Raw genomic sequence first — 21673 nt, 5'->3', positions numbered from 1 at the left:
TTATTTACAACAAGTAAAATAAAAAAAAAACCTAATAAATAAAACCATTTTAAAATAAAAACCATTTTATGCTTTTTTTAGTGATTTTAAAATAATACTTTGCAAGAGCAAAAATGAGAAATGAAGAAAACAAATAGTTTTACCTGAAAAAAATTTTTTTTTTAAGAATACATTTTTAATTTTGTGTTGATTTTGACATTAAGAACTGTAATATTTCTTTAAGAAACAATTATTGCTTAAAGTCGACATTTTTATGGTTTAAAAAAACTTTAAACCATAAAAATTGTTTAAAGATTTAAATTCAGCATACAAAATAAACAATTATATAAATAAAAACAATATGTAAAAAAAATTATAGAAACAAATATAATATAAATAAAAAACATTTAAATAAAATGTGTGAACAATCTTTTAAAACTGATAATGACTTTATTTTAGAAAAACGAATATTTCCGCGTTATTTCTTCAAAATGTTATTACAAAAATTAATGCTTGTTCATAAAAATGTAGTTTAAAATAATTTTTGCTCTCTAAAAGTTTTTCAATGAAGGTTTTTTTGTCCATAGGGAAAAAAATTTAAATTTCTTGTCGAAAAGGTTTTAAAAGTGATTTCATGAGAAAAGAATTTAAGTTAGTTGATAAAAGCCTCATAAAAGTGAAATCAACATATAAATTTATCTTGCGAACAATTTTATAAAATATTTATATGTACTAAATCAAAAACAAAACATTATAATAAACCCTCTACAATTACGTATAATATTTTATTAATGATAATAAAGAAGATATTTTGTCCACAAAAAACATATTTTCATATAAGTAAATATATGAAAAAATATTTGAAGGGTTAAATTAATTAATTAAGGGTTAAATTAATTTTGAAGGATTTATGACATATATAAGATTTGTGCAAACAGTTAGGAAATTTTTAAATAACAATTTGTTTCTTAAAGAATCTTTTAATTAACCCTAAACTAAAAAAACAACCCCCCTCCTCTAAAAAAATTGAATAAACAATTAAAAGTCCAATCTAAAAATAACCAAAACCACATCACTACCTTCAGCATTTATGAAGCAAGCAATGGTAACACAAATAATTATTTTTTGTCAAATTAGATAAAGTTTATATCTTTGAATTTTTTTAGAAAACTTGCCTATCATTGTGAAATATATCAAATATAAAATAATATTTTATAACATTCAATACATTGTAAAAACAAAAATAAAGTAAAAAGCTTTATATCAGGGGTTCCCAACCTTTTTGTACTCTAGAGCACACTCTAAAATATTGGTAGGGTGGCGGGCACCACCAATTTTTAATCGGGACGGTACAAGCATGTGGCTACTTCAGGTTTTTTGCGTGTACAAGAAGAGATGTGCAAATAGCAATCCCGTTCCAGGCTTGAGTCTGGCTCACAACTAGACAAGTACTGTCAGCAAAAAAAAGCACTCATACATACAATACCGCAAACATATGAATGTATTTAATAAACCTAGGCACTCAAAAAAAAAAAAAAATTCTAACAAATAAAAAATAATATATTTTATTATTTATGAAAAAAAATTTTCACTGTCAAATAGTGGCTGGCGCAAATCATTCCACAGGCATCATGGTGCCTGGGACCACAGGGTTGGGAACACCTGCTCTATATTATTTACATCTTGTTGAACACTTGAATGACTATCTAAAATAGGCTCACAAAAATGCAACAAAGTTTTTTAAACTTACCCAAAATAGAAAACAAAAGTGAAGATTCTTTATAGGATTTATTTGAAGGATCTAGGTTAACAAGAAACTTTAACAAACTGTTTGGGTTTTTATTAGCTAATCCACAAATCATTGATAAGCAACTCTTCAGCTTCTTATTGGCCATAATCTCATCACTACTTAAACAATTATATGCATATACAGATGCAAAAAACTCCATTATTGTCAAGTGTGCAAACTGATAATAACAACCGAGATCTGTTTCAATCCTTTCTATAAATCCAAAAAAATTACCTTCATTTCTGTCAAAGTCATTAATAATAGCTTGAATTTCATCTTTGGAAAAAATTATTTTATTGTTAACAAACATTTCATATGCAATTTTACAAATATTTAAAACATATTGTTTATTGGAACTGTCTTCCATTATCTCATACATAAATTTATTGTTTTTAATGATGTGTTTTCGCAAAAAGTATAAAAAAAGATTTGTATACGAATCTGTCATTGTCAAGAATGAATTTTCATCACTTTTTTTCGAATCACTAATAATTTTACACATGGAAGATAAATAAAATGGAACAGATGCCATGGCTTTTGCAACTTGAGACTCCTTTAAAGTTGTTTTTACAACTTCTTTTTTTTCTTCCACAACATGATTTTCTAGTAGTTATTTATTATTATTTATTATTATTATTTTCTAATAGTTATTTATTCCATTTTCATTAAACCCCATTATTTGAATGGTTAACTTATCGCTATGTTCTGTAGAAATACTTTGGTATTGATCTATTGCATAAACTCTTCCAGCAATTACATTTTTGTATTTTTGAATTTCTTCTAAAGCATTAACAATTGGATAATTACAAGTCAAACATGGATTTATTAACTCATTGAAATATTTGAATTCATCTAATCCATCAATTATAAATAGTGCAGTATGATTACTAAATTTAAAGTCCTTTACAATATCTTTGTAGAAAACATTTAGTAATTCATTTATGCTAGAAATATTTGGATATTGATTAAGTCTCCTGCATTCCAAATAAAAAACTAGTTCAACATTATTCCAAATTAAACCATTTGACCAATCAAACAAACATTTTCTAAGCAACCATGTTTTCCCAATACCAGCTATTCCAGATATTAATATTGTAGATTTTTCTTTTGTAAATATATCCCTATATGGAATTGGTGTGTAACGCATTTGTTTTTCCAGAAATTTCTCTCGTTCAACACTAAAAACAGCATCTACTAAGCGTTCCTCTTGAGCATTCACTGCATCTACAATACATAGATCAACAAATTTTTGTATCAGATCAACATTTACAGATGCTTTTAATAGCGGTTGAAGTTCGCTAATTTTCCCATAAAATTTAAGATAATATTTTTTTAGTTCATCGGACATCCTCAACAGATCTAAATAAAACAAAACAATTTCTATTACAGTCATAATCATGATTTTGTTAATGTTCATGATCATGATGATGGTAATCATCATTACTACAATTTTATACTAACATAAAGTGATTATCAAAATATATTTTATATTAAATCTAAAGAATTTAAATAATTTTTTGTAAAGTTGATTTTTATTGACTTGAGATTGAAATCATTTTTAACAAACTTTTTTTTGTTATTATGTCTATATATAAACTTTTAAATTTGTTTTTATGTTGATAAAATTTTCACTTTAAATTATCACTACGGACCAATTTTTTTTTACTATAATTTATTGAAGTTATGACTTCAAGCAAAACCTTATTAAAGGCTATTACACAACTTTTTACTTTGCAAAGCGGCCTCACTTGTCAAGTTTCATGTTCTGAATTTGACTGAGAGGGTTGTAACCACAATAATAATAATAAAAAGATTTTTAAAAAACTGCCTCCTTTACTGTATTGGTCTCCTTGGTCTTGCAGAGGTGAATAACATTAAAAAACAAATAAAAAAAAACATATAAAAAAGGGATGATAAAGTAAAACAACTTTTTCTGATCTTTTAATTTACTTTTTTTTAAATTTTAAACTTCCTAAAATATTTAATATTAATGCATCTAATAAAGTACTAAAACATCTCACCATAAAAACTTTGGTAAAATAAAATATTAAGAATATGCATAGTAAATATTATATAGTGAATATCACGAATTAAAGTTTACGATTTTTATTGGTAGTTTATTAGGCTCGAAGTTAAACAAAAGTTTATTTCGAGTTAATGTTATATTTGATAAACTTTTTTATTTGTTATTATGTCTTACTTAAGCATAAAGTTGTTCAAACAAACTTTTTAATTATAACTGATTAAAGTTATTGCTAATAAAAACCTTTCTTTTTTTTTTTACCGAAATTTCTTATAAAATTTTTTTAAATTATAGAAATTATTAATTAATTACTAAAAATTAAATTAAGCTATAAAAAGCTCATCTTTAGCAAAATAAAAAAAAAATAAAAATAACTCCTATAAAAACTTTAATAAGTATCAATGATTATCATATGATTCTTAGGAGGTTATCATAAGGTTCATAGGAGGTTATCATAAAGTTTATAGGAGGTTTTCATAAGGATTATAAGAGGTTATCATAAAGTTCAAAGGAAGGTATCATAAGATTCATAGGAAGTTATCATAAGGTTCATAGGAGGTTATCAAAAGGTATCAAAGGAATCATAAAAGTTTCCTGACATCAAAAACATTGAAATATAATCAAAGGCAGAATGTAAGATGTCGTCAAAAACTTATTATAGTCAAGTCACAATAATTATAATGAAGTTTAAAATCATCATCATTATTTGTTATTATACAATAATTACCTTAGTTAATAGAAACCAAAAAAGAGAGCGCAGAATAGAAGTTCAAGAAAGTAAGAAAAATAAAAAGTTCAAGAAAGCAGTAGACAAAAGAGAAAAGTTAACTGCAAATTTTATGAGTTGAAAAAACGTCAAAGCAAGTGAAAATACCAAATGATGTCCAAGGAAAAAACTCAATATTTGAAGAAAAATACTTGATGAACAAAAGTTTTAGAATATAAAGGAACTGTCAAAGCTAAAGGAATGGGGAGTATCAAGCGTTATGATACTCCCAATTCCTTTAGCCTTGACAGTCTTATGATGATAAGAGACTATAAATAGAAACATTGCTATGGCTAACTTTTGCAAGGAAATGTTTTGGAGCACGTTAGAAAAATTTAACAACTGAGTATACTATCTGTAGTAACTTAACAGGTTGTTTTCCCTTTTCATTCTTTTGATGTTGTTCACCTCACTAAAGCCAAGAAGACTACTATAATCTAAGAGGATACTATATTGTGGTTTCAAACCTCTCTCAACTCTTTAACTCCAAAATACAAATCATGACAAATAAGGCTGCTGCCCTGAGAAACAAATTAAGCGTGGAACTACCAGGGAAAAGGAGGAATCGAAATAAAAACTGCTCATAGATCATAGGTAAATTTACTGTGATATACTTTAACCATTTAGTAAATCACACAAAATCCAACTTTAAAATAGAAGTAGGATATTATTGGCTTCCACACAGAGATTTAAAGTAATGCAAATTCTTAAGTGCTTTATGTGTAATGAAAATCTCCACGTGATAGAGCAAATGATCATACTATTATTTTAAAATTAAATTTAGCACGACCTACTTTATAGATGACAAAAAATTGCTCAATTAAAATGAAAAAAAAAATTTAACTAATTACAGAAATGTTAAATTTAATATCGCAGAAAACTTGATACATTCAACACAAATAAAATCACAAGAAAGTAGATGTAAAAGTTAAATATTCCATTATTATTATTTAAAAATATAACAAACTAAAGTTTTAGACAAATGGAGCTTTATGCTCCTCTTTTATTTTAGAAAATCTTGACGCAGTTTCATTTAAAGAGTATAAAGTTATGATTAAAAATAGTTTAAATATCCTCCTGGCAAGAAACTCTGCAAATATTGTAAACAAAAGATCGCCAGACAAGAATATCCCAGAAGAATGCAAGAAAAGAAATAAATAAAGGTGAAAAAAATGATGAGAATTTCTCTTACACCATCTACTAATATTCATTTGCGTGTTACTCGTCATTCAATTAAGTCTCATCCTTTTTCTGTGATTGTTTCAAAATGCTCTAAAAACTCTGCTAGTTTTTTTCCTTGAACATCAGTTCTTTGGAATTCGCTTCCTTCATCTTGCTTTCCTAATTCATATAATTTACAATCTGTCAATCATTATCTTGCTCTACAATCTTCATCTTTTCTCTTCCAGTAACTCCCAACTCTAATAGTGGTTGCTTGCAGCCTTGTTGGAAGCAAAGATGTTCAAAAAAAAAAAAAGGTGCAGATGATACACATACTGACTGTGTTTGTTCTAATCACGAAAATGTCATATTGCTAGTGGATGCCATAAATACGGTCAAACATATAAGGATTTCAAAAACTGTTTGTTCAGTAAAAAAACGAATGTTTTATTGCAGAGAATAATAGTTAATCAGAAAACTTATCTGTAAAGACTTGCAAATGAATAGAATAAAAAGAATATAAAAAAAACTTTTTAAAAACAACATTTTAAAAATGGATTATTAAATAAAAAAGAAACTATTACGTGGGATCTAAGGACTTGGTGTATGTACAAAACCTGAAATATCCATTAAAGTCAATGACTGAAAATACTGGGCGCCAAAAGAAACGAGTTGTACTTAGTTGCCCAATATTTTCAGTCATTGACTTTAATAAATATTTCTGGTTGAGTACGCACAAAAAGTCCTTGGGTCCCATGAAATAATTTATTTTTTACTTTTCAGTCCATTTTTTAAAATGTTGTTTCTAAAAAGTTTTTTTATATTTTTTTATTTTACAACTGCGATTATATTTATTTGCGCTAAACTAAAGCTCAAAGAGTTTGTTGTTTATTGTTTGTTTTAATTACTTTTCTTAACGTTTTCTTTTATTTATGCTAAATAATTTCTGTTTTGAGTTGTTTGTTAATTACTTTTTTTAACAATTTCTTTTATTATTACCGCTGACTTCATGTTTATTTTGTGCGGACACCAAAAAATAAACAAACCGACGAGAAAGCAAATTAAATAAAATGTTGTAAAAAAGACTTACGTTAACTTTATTTTGGCATTTTTTAGAAACTTTTAGATTTTTTCAAAGTCGAGGAGAATTTAGTTTAGACATTATTATTTAGACATAATTCTCTAATATGACAAAAGTTAATAAAAAACCCTTTTAAAAATAGAACTATCCTGATAATACTTCTAGAAATAATAAGACACTTTTTATAAGTAAGAAAAAATTATGTCTTAAAGTAGTTTTTTTTATTACATAAATTGAGGGGGATATATTGTCGTGTTTATAAGGTTATAATCTAAACCACTGCAATTTAACCTAAATAATGCAGATAACAAAAAATTATATGAATTTAAAATAGTCTATTTTTATGATTTGTAGATTTAAAAGGAAACTTTTTTGCGTTTATAAAGCTATAAATTTTAAGCTATTGCACTCGGAATTTTGAAAAATCAAATATAATCCAGGCCTTCCCAGGAAAGCTGCTCAGTCACATGCCTTGGTTGTCCAAGCATGTAGCAATTTTTTCAGAACATTTTTTTTAACTTAAAAAGCAATTTAAAAAACACAGTAACTTAAAAAATATAGTAAAAATAAATGCACATTTTTTATTGTTGAAATAAGCCTCTCTCAAAACAGTAGACTCTAAACTTTAGCAACAAAACTCAAAAAAAAAAAAAAAAATAAAGTCTCAAGTGAGTTAGAATGATAATTTTAATAAGTTTGTTTTAAACTTGTTCTAGTTCAATTGCAAGCATACTTTCCAAACAATTATTAAGAGTAGTGAACACTTTTAGAGCAATGGCCACTTCACAAAGGAACATTATTTATAAATTTATTACTGAAAATATATAAAAGCGCCTCTTTAGTAATTGATTCCCCTAAAACCACCTACAAAATCGATAGTCCATCTAGATATATCTAGATAAGTCATAAATGTTTAACAATAAAAAAAACATTCATAATAAATAGGATTTGTTGTTGTTAGCTACCAAAATAAAGAGTTATTAATCATTACTATATAAATTGTGATACTGCTACATCTAGAAATTATAACGTACTTGGTGAATTCAATTAACATTTTATTATTTTATTTTATTGTGTTAACACTTTAGAAGCCAAGGTGGCCACTACAAAAAAATCTTTAAAAAATTGCAGTAAAAGTAAAAGCACATTTTTTGAAATATATCCCAAAACAATAGCATCACGACATTAAACTTGAGCAACATGAAGACTTCACCTTGACAACAAGCTATCTTCTTGTTAATCATATTACCATCAACATGGGGTCTTATTTAAAGTTTTAAATAAGAATAAAACAGTTAACTGCAATTTTTGTTTTATCTATATCAACCTTAATAAATTATATAAGAAATTTATTTTAAAGAATCCAGATAAAAACTTAATATAGTAATACAAGAAATTTTTGTTATTCATCAGTGAATTTTTAAGTGAGCATTGCATAAAAAAATATTGTTTTAAATCGACCAATGAGATATGAATTTACATAAGCCAGTAACACAATGAACAAAATTGATGATTAGTAACAATAATAAAATAAGCAACTGAAGTAAACATTAAAAACGCATATTTAATGAAAAAAGTTGAAATTTAAATGAAAAAGTTAAAATTTAATGAAAGGAAATTAATTAACATGTAAAATTTTCCTATTTTAAAGCAAACAAAGAGTAAAACAATTTAAATAATTACCTTTTTTGGAAGAAACATTGGAATTTTTGTTTGGTGAACTTGAAATCTCTAAAAAATATAAAGTTCTTACTCATAACTAAAACTTTAAATAAAAAAACACGGAGTTGAAAAAAACAAAAACACTGAAAATGTATGTATAAAAAAAAAATCTAAAAGGGTTCAACTCATTCCCGCAAGGCTTAACTACAAAGGTATGAAACTACAAATGTATGAAATTACAAATTTTTTTTTTTTTTTTTGTAATTTACTTCCCCAATGCCAAGAAGGCCACTACAGATGAGGAGGCTACTTGTGGTTATAACCCTCTCCCAACTCTATAACTCCAAAACACGAACTTTGACAAACAAGGCCGCTGTGCAGAGAAACAAGTTGAGCGCGGTACAACCAGGGATATGGTGGGATTCGATCTCGGAACCTCTCGCTTATGAAGCGAGCGCTCTACCACTATACCACTACCGCATGTATGTACTACAAATGTATGAAACTGAAAAAACTCAAAACAAAAACAAATGAAACTGCACCCAACAAACTGAGCAAAAAGAAAATAGTGTTGTAAATTTGCAAAAAGCCTAATAATTTATCAAAATCATTCAACTTTATCCATGACTTTTTCAAAACTATAATTAAGACACTGAAAGTGTCTGTATAAATGCTAAGAGCTTACAGACAAATCAGGTCAGGCAGCTCACCAAGACTAGATGTCTAGCTTTTACATAAAAGAATACTTTTAAAAATAATACTTTTTCCTTCATAAAAACCTGACAACAACAATCCTATTTAAGTATGTTTTAAAAGAGCTTTTCACTGATTGTCATTTACTCATCCCAATGCCAATATCTAGGTGTGTATATATGACCTAACCCAATCCCTAACAAATTGAGTTTGCCCACCTGCTCTGGCAACATAAAATGTGACTCATCTGAGATGATTACCTGCAATTAGTACATAACTGGGTTATTATTAGTTAACTGTCTTGTAAAATCCTTACCTAAAAAGAAAAACACCGATGTTTAATTCTCCCTAAATTTAACATTAGTGTTGTCCATGTAGAAAAAACAACAACACTTTAATGATGTTTACAGCGCTAAGTGTTGTTTCTAACAGTTTAGTGAATTAAACAGTTCCTAACAGTTTATTAAATATTTTACTAGCTATTGGTGAAATGATAAAATGCTCACTTTTAATTGTTAATGATCTTCTGATTGTGTTCAAGTAATCCATAAATGGCAAACTGTTTAGCGGAGCAGACAAAATGAGTTTAGTCATAATGAGCACTGAAAAAAAAGCGTAATGATGCCTGCTTTTTAATGATGCCAGCAAAAGTCACATCATATGCTCACTCATTATTTTGACATAATTTTGTATAAATTGTAGCATTCCTACACACCACTTGTAGGCATCTACTACATCCCTGGTAGTGCTGTGCTTAACTTGCTTCGTTGTGTAGCAGCCATGTTTGTCAAGTTTTGCATTTTGGAGTAATAGAGTTGAGAGAGGGTTGTAACCATAATTAAAGTAACCTCCTTAACCATAGTGGTATTCTTGACCTTAGGGAGGTTTGACATAAAAAAAAAATTTCTACCCACACTCAGAAAACTAAGTTACAAAAAAAAAAAAAAATGAAATTTATAAACGCTGGCAAAAAAAGGGGATTGTAGAGACATAATCTTTTTAAAACATAACAAACATTTTTGAGACATAATCTTTTTAAAAATAATATGGATTAAATTGGCAAGATCATACAACTAGAAAGAATACTATCTAAGAAATAAAAACATGGATAAATGAAACATTCTACCAACTCAAGTAAAACTAACATATGAATTATTTTGTAAAAAACACTCAACTTACAGACATACACAGACAACTCCTTCAATAACTCTCTGCAGTTACAAGGTGGACAAAAAGAATCTCTTTTAGAGGTTTTGCATAACAAAATCTCTGAGAGAGTGACAAATTATTTAAAATATGTTCTAATTAAGAACATTTCCTTTAATGGGAAAATTCTTTTATGTAACATAAAAACTCATTTTAGGTATTTTTAATGAACACAGATCACTTGAAATTCTTTTAACTATTCCAAAAATTTCTGAGTGTATTTTGCTATTGATTTGTGAAAAATTTTTAATTTTTTTTAAAAGTTATTCTTTTTTTCACAAATTATTAGCAAAAAACACTTAGAAATTTTTGGACATTTCAAAGAATATTTACGTGAATTTCTGGAATTCACTTAAATTAAATAATTTCAATGAAAGATTTACAGCATTAAGTGAAATGCTGATATCAAGAACTTTTCAATAAAAAGTGTGGAAATAATGAGAAGAAATAGGGTAAGGAGCCCAAAGGATTCAGTACATACATTGATTTTGGAACAAGATAATAAAAATTAGTATTATATCAACAGAGAGTTTGGATTGAGCAGCAATATGATCAGGGTTAGAAAAAATTTTTTAAATTTTCCATTTTATCATTTTACTTCTGACAAAGAAAGTATAATTTATAATAAACATGTTTTAGTCAAATTTTTAATCTATTTTATAAAAATTATTATATTTTTTTCAAGTAATCATTTTTTTCTTTAATTATGAATTTTTAATTTATTCATATAGATACTTCTAGAGAGGTTGAATCTACAAACAGTTGTAAAATATCAGAGTATTAACAGTTTAATGTTGCGCATAGAATATGTCCCTGTTAATGCTTTTGATGTGCATTGGTGAGGCCACACAAGAAGTCCAAAGTTACAACTTCAGGTTACCTAGCAGGACTTAGACAATTGCATAGCTCATTGCTTTGGATGCTAGGATCTATCTACGAATAAAACAAGATATTTTTAAACTTAAATCATACCTAAAGTAACCTAAAATATTAAACATAAAAAATCATTTCTACCAGCTAACTGGTTCAATTTTAACCTTTCAAAAAACGATGTGGTCTTTGAAGCAACCTTCCATCAGTTAAATCTTATCCCATGCTAAACTCACTAGACTTGCTTGATCATTGTAAACCTAATTTAAACTCAACTGTACTTTTATCTGATCACAGTATTGATAAGTACTATCCTTTGATTTGCAATAGCCACATCATAATTTTTTCTATAGCTGATTTGCAAAGATTCCAATAGCTACATTTTAATTTTTTTAACTACATTACATCCAACAAGGCTGCAAACAACCACTTTTAGAATTGGAAGTTACTGGAAGAGAAAATACAAAGTTTATAAAGAAAGATAATGATTAACAGACAACTTATTAGATTGCAAATTATATGAATCAGGAAAGCAAGAAAAAGGAAGCGAAATCCAAAAAAACTGATGTTTAAGGGGAAAAAAAAGACAAATAAGAATTTTTGGAGCACTTAGGAACAGACAGTAAAAGCATGAGACTTTATTGAGTGACTAGTAACACAAGAATGATTTTTAGTAAATGGCACAAAAGATGCTAGCTCTTTAGAACAGCGCCCATTAAAATATTTAAAGAAAAGAGAAAGAGAAGCAATGTTACAACAATGTGACAATGGTTGAAAGTTGGCTGCAAATGCAGGTTCAACTATGTTAACAATACGTTTTTGCACCTTGCCTAAAAGAGAAAAGGAATCATTGGAAGATATGCTCCAGATATAGCAACAGTATTCCATACAAGGACAGATTTGAGACTGAATTGCATATTTTTCCATTTTCGTTTTAAGTAGTTTTTTAACTTTTTAAAAATTTTGTTTATTAATGAATCAATCATTCAAAATATACATTGATTAAATATACTTATAACTAGTTTGAATAGAAAACCTTTTTGAGAAGTAACAGCAGTGCTAGTCTCACTTTTAAATATATTCATTTCCCCACACCTCCGCAACAGTCAATGTATTCATTATTTAAAAAAAATACAAACAAGTCAGTAAAGAAAGGTTCATTTTTAAAATCAGTGTTATTTAGTTTCATATAATGCTCTTCAATATTTGATTTTATGGTGTTAAGATACAAATTGAGTGATTTAACCATTGGTTGTAAGCTGAAAGATAGCAGAAACTAAATTATTGACTTAAAAAAAAAATTGTTTCATTTGTTACCTTAGCATGTAAAAAGTTGGTTACCTAGCATGGAAAATGTTTAGAATTGAATGTGATGATAAACCCAGCTGTTGCTTATTTTTATGAAGCATGTTCATAGAAAACAAAGAATCAAGAAAATGCTTCACAACTTATCTAGCCTTTGCTAAAAGATCATTCACACTTCTTAGCTGTTTGAAAATCAAGTTTATTGAATTCAACTTAATTATACAAATTTGAAGACTTAAGATAACAAACACACCTAAAATATATAACTACATATTTTAGTTTTAGGTGATCGGAGATCATTCAGACTTCTTTGCTTCTTAGGTGCTTTAAGAAAACCTAACATTTTTATCACAGAGCACTGCCGAAAGCATTTAAACAGGAATTTCACACCTACTTCCTTATTAATGGTGCTTATTAGGCCAGAACATGTATCAAACCAAAAGATTTCAAGATTCAACAACTGCACTACAGCTGCATTAAAATATATATATATATATATATATATATATATATATATATATATATATATATGTATATAAATATATATATATATACATGTATATGTATATATACACACATATATATACATACATATATGCAAACTGCATGAACCTAAAATTATAATAATTAATATTTATACATAATATCGTCAGTTTTATCATATATATTAACAAAATATCTCTTTTTTGGGCTTTTTATCAAAATTTTTGTGCATAGTTTCATTACGATGATTTCGTTAGAGGGGAGTTTAAACCCTGTTTGTAACTTAAAAAACTCTAAAGAAACTTTCAGTTCTAAATTCTAACAATATAAGGCTTGAATGAAACTTTACGCAGTTAAAACTCGTTACATAATTAAAATAGAATTTAATTTAATATTGAAATAAAATTTACACATGAAAAAAGTTCAAGTTTTTAATTTTTTTTTCACTTAAATTTTAAATTAAAAAAAACAAACAGTATAAACAGTCATTTAAATAAACAGCTGTTTGCTGTTTTGATTTTTCTTAAAAAACAAATAATATTTCAAAAATAAGCTGTGAATTATGATAACAATCATCAATTTTCAGTAAGAATGGATGCATTACATACTTAATTTCTCATAAAAATGTGAGAAATATTTTTATTTTTTGTAGCCTTTCTAACATGGAAAATGTTTAGTTCCACCTTAATTGTACATCCACTTTAACTAAATGTAAAGGCAAATTTAGAACATTAGGAGTAGTAAAAATATTCAGAAAACATTTTAGCATTAACCATTTAAATCATTTTTACTATAAGATCATTCTTACTTCTCCGCAAATGAAAAATCAGTTATGTGCAACAAATGAAATCAACCAGGTCGTACAACCAGAAGTCTTAGATTTTGCTGATTTTTACACCACTCAAAGATTTTAATAAGTTATAAACATTTCCAAAATTTAGTTATCTAATTCTAGCCTGTTTTAAAGACATGAACATTCAAACTTTGCGTATAAACAACATAAATTCGCCATTTTGAAAAATAGTTTTGGTCTGTGTTTTTATTTTATGTGCAACGAAAAGCTGAAAATGTGTACACTTATTTATTTTGAGGCAATGAATCTAATATAACAACTTAAAATATTTAAAAATCAACATAAAAACTCCAATTTTAAACTCTATTGCAACTTTACTGGGGCGTTTTTCTAGCTACAATCAACCGGACAAATTTAGAACTTGAAGCTCCAAGAAATAGATACGGATTTAGAACTTTTAGATAGCTAGGTATCACGTTACATGGTTATTGATGGCAAACATAACTTATCTGAAACACTGTCAGTTTAATAAAGCTGAGGACAAACGAAACATCCTAGTAATAGAAAATATACAATAGTAAAGTAAGATATGACTTCGGTTGATGAAGATCAAGCATTATGCTCAGTCAGTCAGAAATATTAGGAGAAATGTTATACCCAGACTTTTAAATACTTTAAAGAGCAGGTTTATTAACATAAAGGAATAGTCTGAGATTTATCACGCCACGCAGTTCATTGACCCACAGAACTGGACTGACAACAAAGAGTTTGGTGTGGACGAAATAAAGTTTTTGTCCACGCATTTTAAAACACCATTAGAACATTCAAATTTTAATGAAACGTTAATTATTCAAGAATAAACTATTTTTAATTCATGCAAGAACAAATCTTGAAGCAATGGTACGTAATGGCCAGACAAGAGAAATTTGGAGGTCAACATTCTTGTATAAAAAGTCAAAGTTTTCTAATTTATTAATTATTTTAACAATTTCTGGATCAAACTCAAGCAAATGTTTAGCACAGTTACTAGCAAATTATCAGATCAACGCTTGATCCATGAGTCACGATACGCTAAATGAGACATTATGACAACAGCACCATTAACTCCAAATCAAGTTCTCGATGATGACAATGAAATAGACAGTGCTGATGAAGATATGACTGACAAATTAGCAGCATTCAGTTTTGAAAATAAAATAGAGAAAAGACCACTGACAACAGTTGAGGAGAAAATCTGTTATTTAACTTACAACTAATAGTTTTGAAGAAGAATTTCAAATTATTCTTGTGTTATAATCTACTAATTTTTTGATGATAAAAAAAGCGTTATTTAAATAAGAAATTATTAAAAAATATATTTAATATTTATTAAAAAAATTCAAAAAAAAATTAATTATTAAAAAAATATCAAGAAAAAAAAAAAACTGTTAATCGTAAATATTAAGTTAAGCATTTTAAATACATATCAAAACAACGAAAGCAAAAAATTTTAGCCACGAATTTATTCTTCTACTATTATAAGAACTTATATATATATATATATATATATATATATATATATATATATATATATATATATATATATATATATATATATATATATATATACAAACATACATATATCAGTAAATAGAAGAAAATAAAAATAAAATATGATTCTTGCTTAGTATTGTTACCTCCAAATTTTGTTTCAATTTTATTCACAATATCAAAACGGCTAAAATCCATCAACTCTTTTTTTAATTGCTCCCATGAACGATTTTCATTTTTATGCTTCCACTTTTTCAAAACATTATCAGCTTTCTCATAACAATTTTTGTTATCAGATTCAATGTTATCAAGATCTGAATCACTTAGACCTAAGTGTATTCCCCATCGCAACCAATCACTTCCAATATTATAGCTTACTTCACCACAACATTTTGAAATAAATTCATCAGAAGCCAAATCATTTCTAGACACTAAATATAAGAAATTTTAATTTTGAATGCATAAAAAAAAAAAAAAAGGCAAATAAATTTAAAAAAACAAAAAACAAAAAAAAAATTGGTGTTTATGGGTATATAAAATGGATTTTATAAGGAATTTAAAAAATTGATCAACAGATTAATTTATTAGATAATTAAGTCATAATTGGTAATAACTATTATGCATTAAAAATGTTAAGATTAAAGTTTTGAAAACAAGATCTATAGCATATAAAAATTAACAAACTTAAGTAAACACATTTAAAAAATAAAAATAGTCAAAGAGCCAGAACTTACCTTCGGAAGAAACAAAATGGCGTTAAAAATTAAGAAGTTTTTTGTTATTATCTTATTCAACAATTTGTTTTGGAAAGTTTAATTAACTTTCAACTTATTTTCTAATGTTATGAACATAACTTGTCTCGCCACTAAGGGATCTCTTTAATACACACACACACACACACACACACACACACACACACACACACACACACACACACACACACACACAAAATAAAATAATACAAATATATTTAGATATTCAGATAGCCTTAAATTAAAAAAAAAATTTTTGTTATTCTTTAAGAAAATCATAATAATATGCATATTGCTATAAGTATTGGCTTCTAAATGTAAAAACAAATAAAAATAAAAATCATGCACAAAAATGTTTACACCCTGCTTTGTTAATAGAAGGATAAAAGAGTTTTACTTTTAAATTAAACAAGTTTTATCTTTAAAAAATTTTATCAATAAACTTTTATAAAAAATCAATCAAACAACTTATCATTTCCTTCTTCCCAAACTCATGAGCAAGCGTGATTTTATATTCTCATTAGCCGTTTTATCTTTATCATAACAAGCTGAATGAAAGTTGCTATTCATGCCTAGAAGTTTTAAATATTCCATTTTGTGTTTTATGTTAAGAAAGTGATCCTACACAAGCCCTACACATATATTTTTTCATTATATTATTTGAGTTAACACAATATGGAAATACTGGTATTGTGTTGGCTCAATACTGTTACTAAAAAAGCCTGGTTATACCAGTAATCCGGTATCGGATTACTAGTATAATCAGTAATCTACCAGTATTAGATGAACTATTACATACAGTCGCAATCAAAAGTTTGGAACATTTAAAAATTTGCAGAAAATTTGAAATATTCAGAAACTAAGACCCTTATCTTTGGATGATTTACAAGAAAAAATTAGGCAGGTATTAAAATTAGGACTCAATTTATGACATCTGAATATTTAAGAAAGCTCATTCACTCTATGCCTACCCGCTTAGCTAAATGTTTAAAAAATGCTAAAGGACATCATACCAAGTATTAATGTCAAATATTCAATTCATAAAACATTAACTAATGTTTCATAGATATTATTTTTGTCAATTGTAATAGTCACTAATATATTTTGATAAAATAAATGAATAATTTAATGAAAACTGTGTTTTTTTACGCAATGTTCCAAACTTTTGCGATCGCGACTGTACATACATACATACATACATACATACATACATATCAATATATCAATATATTTTTTCGATAAAAGATCTTACAATCGAGGTTATTTACAAATAGTTAAAAACTAATCTTAAGTAAATACCATGAAAGAGCATTAATAATATAAATAATAATGATAATAATAATGATGATAAATTATAAGAATAGTAATAAAATTATATGATAATAAACCAATATCAACTTTAAAACAACAATTGAATATAATGCACAGACAGGTAAGTTACAAACAGTTATGTACTGACAAAACATAACAACCTACCATGTAACTAAAACAATTACTGCAAAAAAACAGTAACAATGATTTAACAAATATATTAATCTTAATATCAATAATCATAAAAATAAAAGTAATATAAATATTTCATTAAAAAATAGCAATAAATAACAAACAAAAAAATTTCAACAAATTTCAACTCACAAATAAAAACGTGTTACCCACTTACACACAAACATTTAGTCACGAAAAGTATAAGTGTAGATTTTTAATAATAAATGACAATATTAAAATAAAAAAGTAAATCATATCAAGCAAACACATATAGCCTTTCAAAAATAATAAAATTTAAAAAATGTTCTTTTTCCGTTCTTCAATACATACATACATACATACATACATACATACATACATACATACATACATACATACATACATACATACATACATACATTTATACATACATACATACATACATACATACATACATACATACATACATCATTTTAACATAATATCATTAAAAGTAAAACTTTAGATTTTTTTTATATAACAACACTAATACCAACTTTGAAATAGATGCACTTTATAAAAGATATGGACATTCGGTGCCAATCTATCTCAAAGATAAATATAACATATGGACATATGCAACTAGCCATGTCCACCCCTGCTCCTGAATAGAATTTTTTTTTTTTTTTTTGTTTACTCACCTCCCCAAGGCCGAGAAGGCCACTACAGACGAGGAGGCTACTTAATTGTGGTTATAATCCTCTCTCAACTCTATAACTCCGAAACACGAACCTTGACGAACAAGGCCGCTGCGCGGAGAAACAAGTTGAGCGCGGTACTACCAGGAACGTGGTGGGGATCGAACTCGGAACCGCTTGCTTATAAAGCGAGCGCTCTACGACGACACCACTACCGCATTGTGTTAACAATTACCAATTGTGTTACCAATTGTGTTAATAATATTGACTGATTTTCAGGATTTATAAAGTTTAACGTTTTCAGGTGCCGTTATAACATTTGCCGATTTACAATTTTAAGTTTCAAAATAAAATTATTAAACAAATAAAAAAATCAACTAAAAAAAACATATACCTTCTTTTTTAACTGACCTGCTAAATAGACCATTTCCCATTTTATCGTAGAAACCTTAAAATAATCAAGACAACAAAATTATAAATAGATAAGAAATATGCTTCTACCAAGAAAATATATAAAGTTAATATATACAGGCCCATAGTAAGATGAATATAGTAGTTCTATTTTTAATTACTTTTAAAATTGCTGCTTTAGTTACTTTTAGAATATATTGCTTTACTATTTTACTTTTAGAATATGTTGTTTAATTTATTTACCTTTAGAATATGTTGTTAAACTACTCTATGTACATAATGATCTGTTAAATAAGTATTATATATATATATATATATATTTTTTAAACATCTTCGTTTCCAACACTTGAGAACAGTTACAGAAAAAGGATGACACTTAATTGAATGACGAGTAACACGAGAATGAATTTTAGTAGATGGCACAAGAGACGCTAGCTCTTTAGAGCAGTGCCCATTATAGTATTTGTAGAAAAGAGAAAGAGAAGCAGCATTTCGACGATGTGATAATGGTTAGAGGTTGGCTGAAGAGCAGGTCTAACTATGTTTACAGTGCGTTTTTGCACCTTGTCTAAAAGAGAAAGGGCATCATTAGAAGATCCGCCCCAGATATGGCAACAGTATTCCATACAAGGCCAGATTTGAGATTTATAGAGATAGAGAATAGAATCCAAAGTAAGAAAGTGACGAGCTCGATAAAGAGATGCAACCTTAGCAGATGCTAATTTTGCAACTGATTTGATACATGGATACAAGATTGGAAAAAAGAGTAAACCCTAGAAGATGAAGAGTAGATGACTCATCGAGTACGTCACCGTTCATAAATATTGGAAGATCTAAATTATTGCGATAACGATTGGATGAAAAAAATTAAGTTTTATCTGCATTGAAGTTCACCAGCCACTGTGAGCCCCATGCTGCAGCAGAAGTGAGATCCTTTTCAAGCTCAAATGCCCCCTCCAAGCAATCAGAGAGTGTTGGCTTCTTATCGCGACAAGAATAAATGGTAGTATCATCAGCAAACAATGCCACCTTAGATGTGAGAATATCTGGAAGATCGTTAATGTAAATTAAAAAGAGTATAGGGCCAAGTATAGAACCTTGAGGAACCCCTGAAGTTACAGAATAAAAAGAAGAGTGCTGTCCATCGAGGACAACTTTTATACTACGATTGGAAAGGAAGGATTCAATAATCTTAAAGATGTTGTTGGATACACCATAAGAAGAAAGCTTATAGAGAAGACCAGCATGCCAAACTTTATCAATAGTTTTTGAAATGTCAAGAGCAATGGCCTTAACCTCTCCACCTTTATCTAATTAATTTTATTTTTTAAAAGTTTTCTTAAAAACTTCTTAAGAGAAAAGTTTTTAAGACGTTTCTAAGAAGTTTTCTAAAAAACTTCTTTATTTAATGAAGCTTTTGCTCACACCCAACAAACAAAAATAATAGAATTAAAAAATTCTAACTGTAGTAATTTTTTAAATCACGCTTTTCTAGCATTCTATCTGTCAACACTATAATTTACTAACCTACAAAGATTGATTATACAATTATGTTTAATGGATATCTTTCAAAATATTTACGTTACAAAATTATAATCTACTAAACAGAAAAAACTAAACAATGGAAACTATTACTCATAAACAACTCATTAAATATAAAATACAATAACAAAAACTACTTTTAAATTAAAAAATTGGATAACTATAGCAACCACTTGATTGTGACTTATAATATTTATTTTAAAGAGTAAAAAACTTTAAAATAAGGTAAATAAAATGAATTTTTTTAATATATCTTAAACTTAATAAATAAAATGTTACACAAACAAACAAAAGACCTTATTTAATAAGGTGAAAATAATTAATACAAACTAAGGGCTGTAACTAAGTTATCAAGATTAGATAAGCAAAAAATAAAGAAATATAAATTTCTTTTCTAAAGCTATTTGAGTTATTTTAAATCTGCTCGAGTCAAATCTTGGAACTGTGTCAAGCAAATACACATCTAAAAAATGACAAGCACACAAACTTTCTTATCATATTACTTTGTATTATGATAAGATAATATGTGTTATCAAATTACTTTGTAATATGATATAAATATGAATAAATGATTGTTATTTTTTATCTGTGTTGAATGTATACTTTATAACAAAAATAATAGTTTAAAAAAAGAAAAAATGAGAGTTACTATATTATATGAATGATATGAATGTATTCATACTCAATATGATTACATTTACTGAGTATAAATAAAAATGAATGTATTTTCATACATTTATATTTGTTTTTTTACATTACATTAATCATTATTATTATTTTTTTGTCATACCTAGTATTAAAAAAAAAAAGATAGGAAGTGTACTTGGTGATAAAACCAAACTTGTCTTGACCGTGTATTTTTTAATAATAAAAAGTTTAACTTTTTTTTTCAAAATGTTAGACTTTTTATTAAGTTTATTAAAGTTTTATTTTCAATGCAACTACATGAGTGCAATATGAATTACAGTGTGAATATATTACAGTATGAACACATACTGCTTAATTACAGTATGAATACACAGGTTCAACCCCTCATGAGCTATATATCTTCTTTATTTTTTTGAAAAGTGAGTTACGATAAACTATTTTAACAATTTTATCAAATTTTAAAAAATGCAATCACATGATAAAGATTAAAATAAAAACATATATAAATAGCACCTAAAACACTTGGAAGATTAAACATTAAATATAACTATTGCACTTTTGGTAACAATTACTCCATTCCATTTTGAATACGATGGTAGTTATTTTTAACACATTACATGACATAAAAGAACATTACTAACCACTGTACTCAGTTGTAAGAACAAGAACTTAAGACGTTCTAAACGCCATAAAACTTATTCCCAAAATGTCACATGGCATTAACAAATGTTTACTTTTCATTTTGCGATGTTGACATTTCGAATGCGAGCGCACATTTAAACGTACTTAAAATAAATGGCGTAAATATAATTCTTCAAGGACGCACAGACCTACAACT

The 21673-nt window shown here is 27.1% G+C and overlaps 2 protein-coding genes across 6 annotated transcripts in view; both read right to left on the bottom strand.

The window, feature by feature from the left end:
- LOC136075029 (uncharacterized) overlaps positions 1 to 2300 on the bottom strand; it is a 12540-nt gene extending 10240 nt beyond the window's left edge. The window contains exon 1 of the mRNA XM_065787249.1: positions 1730 to 2300. Within this exon, the coding sequence (XP_065643321.1) occupies positions 1730 to 2300 (571 nt within the window). The remainder of the gene's footprint in view (positions 1 to 1729) is intronic.
- LOC136075028 (NACHT, LRR and PYD domains-containing protein 6-like) lies at positions 2261 to 21673 on the bottom strand. 5 transcript variants are annotated; one of them, XM_065787244.1, is made up of 5 exons: positions 21349 to 21673; positions 18629 to 18682; positions 15488 to 15772; positions 8483 to 8530; positions 2261 to 3127 (listed from the first exon to the last, which is right to left on the bottom strand). In XM_065787244.1, the coding sequence occupies exons 1-5, from the start codon at positions 21371 to 21373 to the stop codon at positions 2409 to 2411; spliced, it is 1131 nt and encodes a 376-aa protein (XP_065643316.1). In that variant the 5' UTR covers positions 21374 to 21673; the 3' UTR covers positions 2261 to 2408. The 5 variants fall into 5 exon arrangements, with proteins under 5 accessions (XP_065643316.1, XP_065643319.1, XP_065643317.1 ...); XM_065787247.1 differs by having other exon boundaries at positions 18646 to 18682; XM_065787245.1 differs by having other exon boundaries at positions 21477 to 21617.

The sequence above is a fragment of the Hydra vulgaris genome, chromosome 01 (genome assembly GCF_038396675.1).
Source record: "Hydra vulgaris chromosome 01, alternate assembly HydraT2T_AEP".
NCBI lineage: Eukaryota > Metazoa > Cnidaria > Hydrozoa > Anthoathecata > Hydridae > Hydra > Hydra vulgaris.
This window is presented reverse-complemented; position numbering and strand designations above follow the sequence as displayed.

What these genes read in the sequence shown, in the direction of transcription:
- LOC136075028 (XM_065787244.1), bottom strand. Translation starts at nt 21,373, where the DNA reads ATGTTTAATCTTCCAAGTGTTTTAG. An exon ending in CAGGTCAGTTAAAAAAGAAG is followed by an intron (nt 15,773 to 18,628) that starts GTATATGTTTTT and finishes TCTTATATTTAG; the next exon opens with TGTCTAGAAATGATTTGGCT. An exon ending in AATTGAAACAAAATTTGGAG is followed by an intron (nt 8,531 to 15,487) that starts GTAACAATACTA and finishes TATATTTTTTAG; the next exon opens with AGATTTCAAGTTCACCAAAC.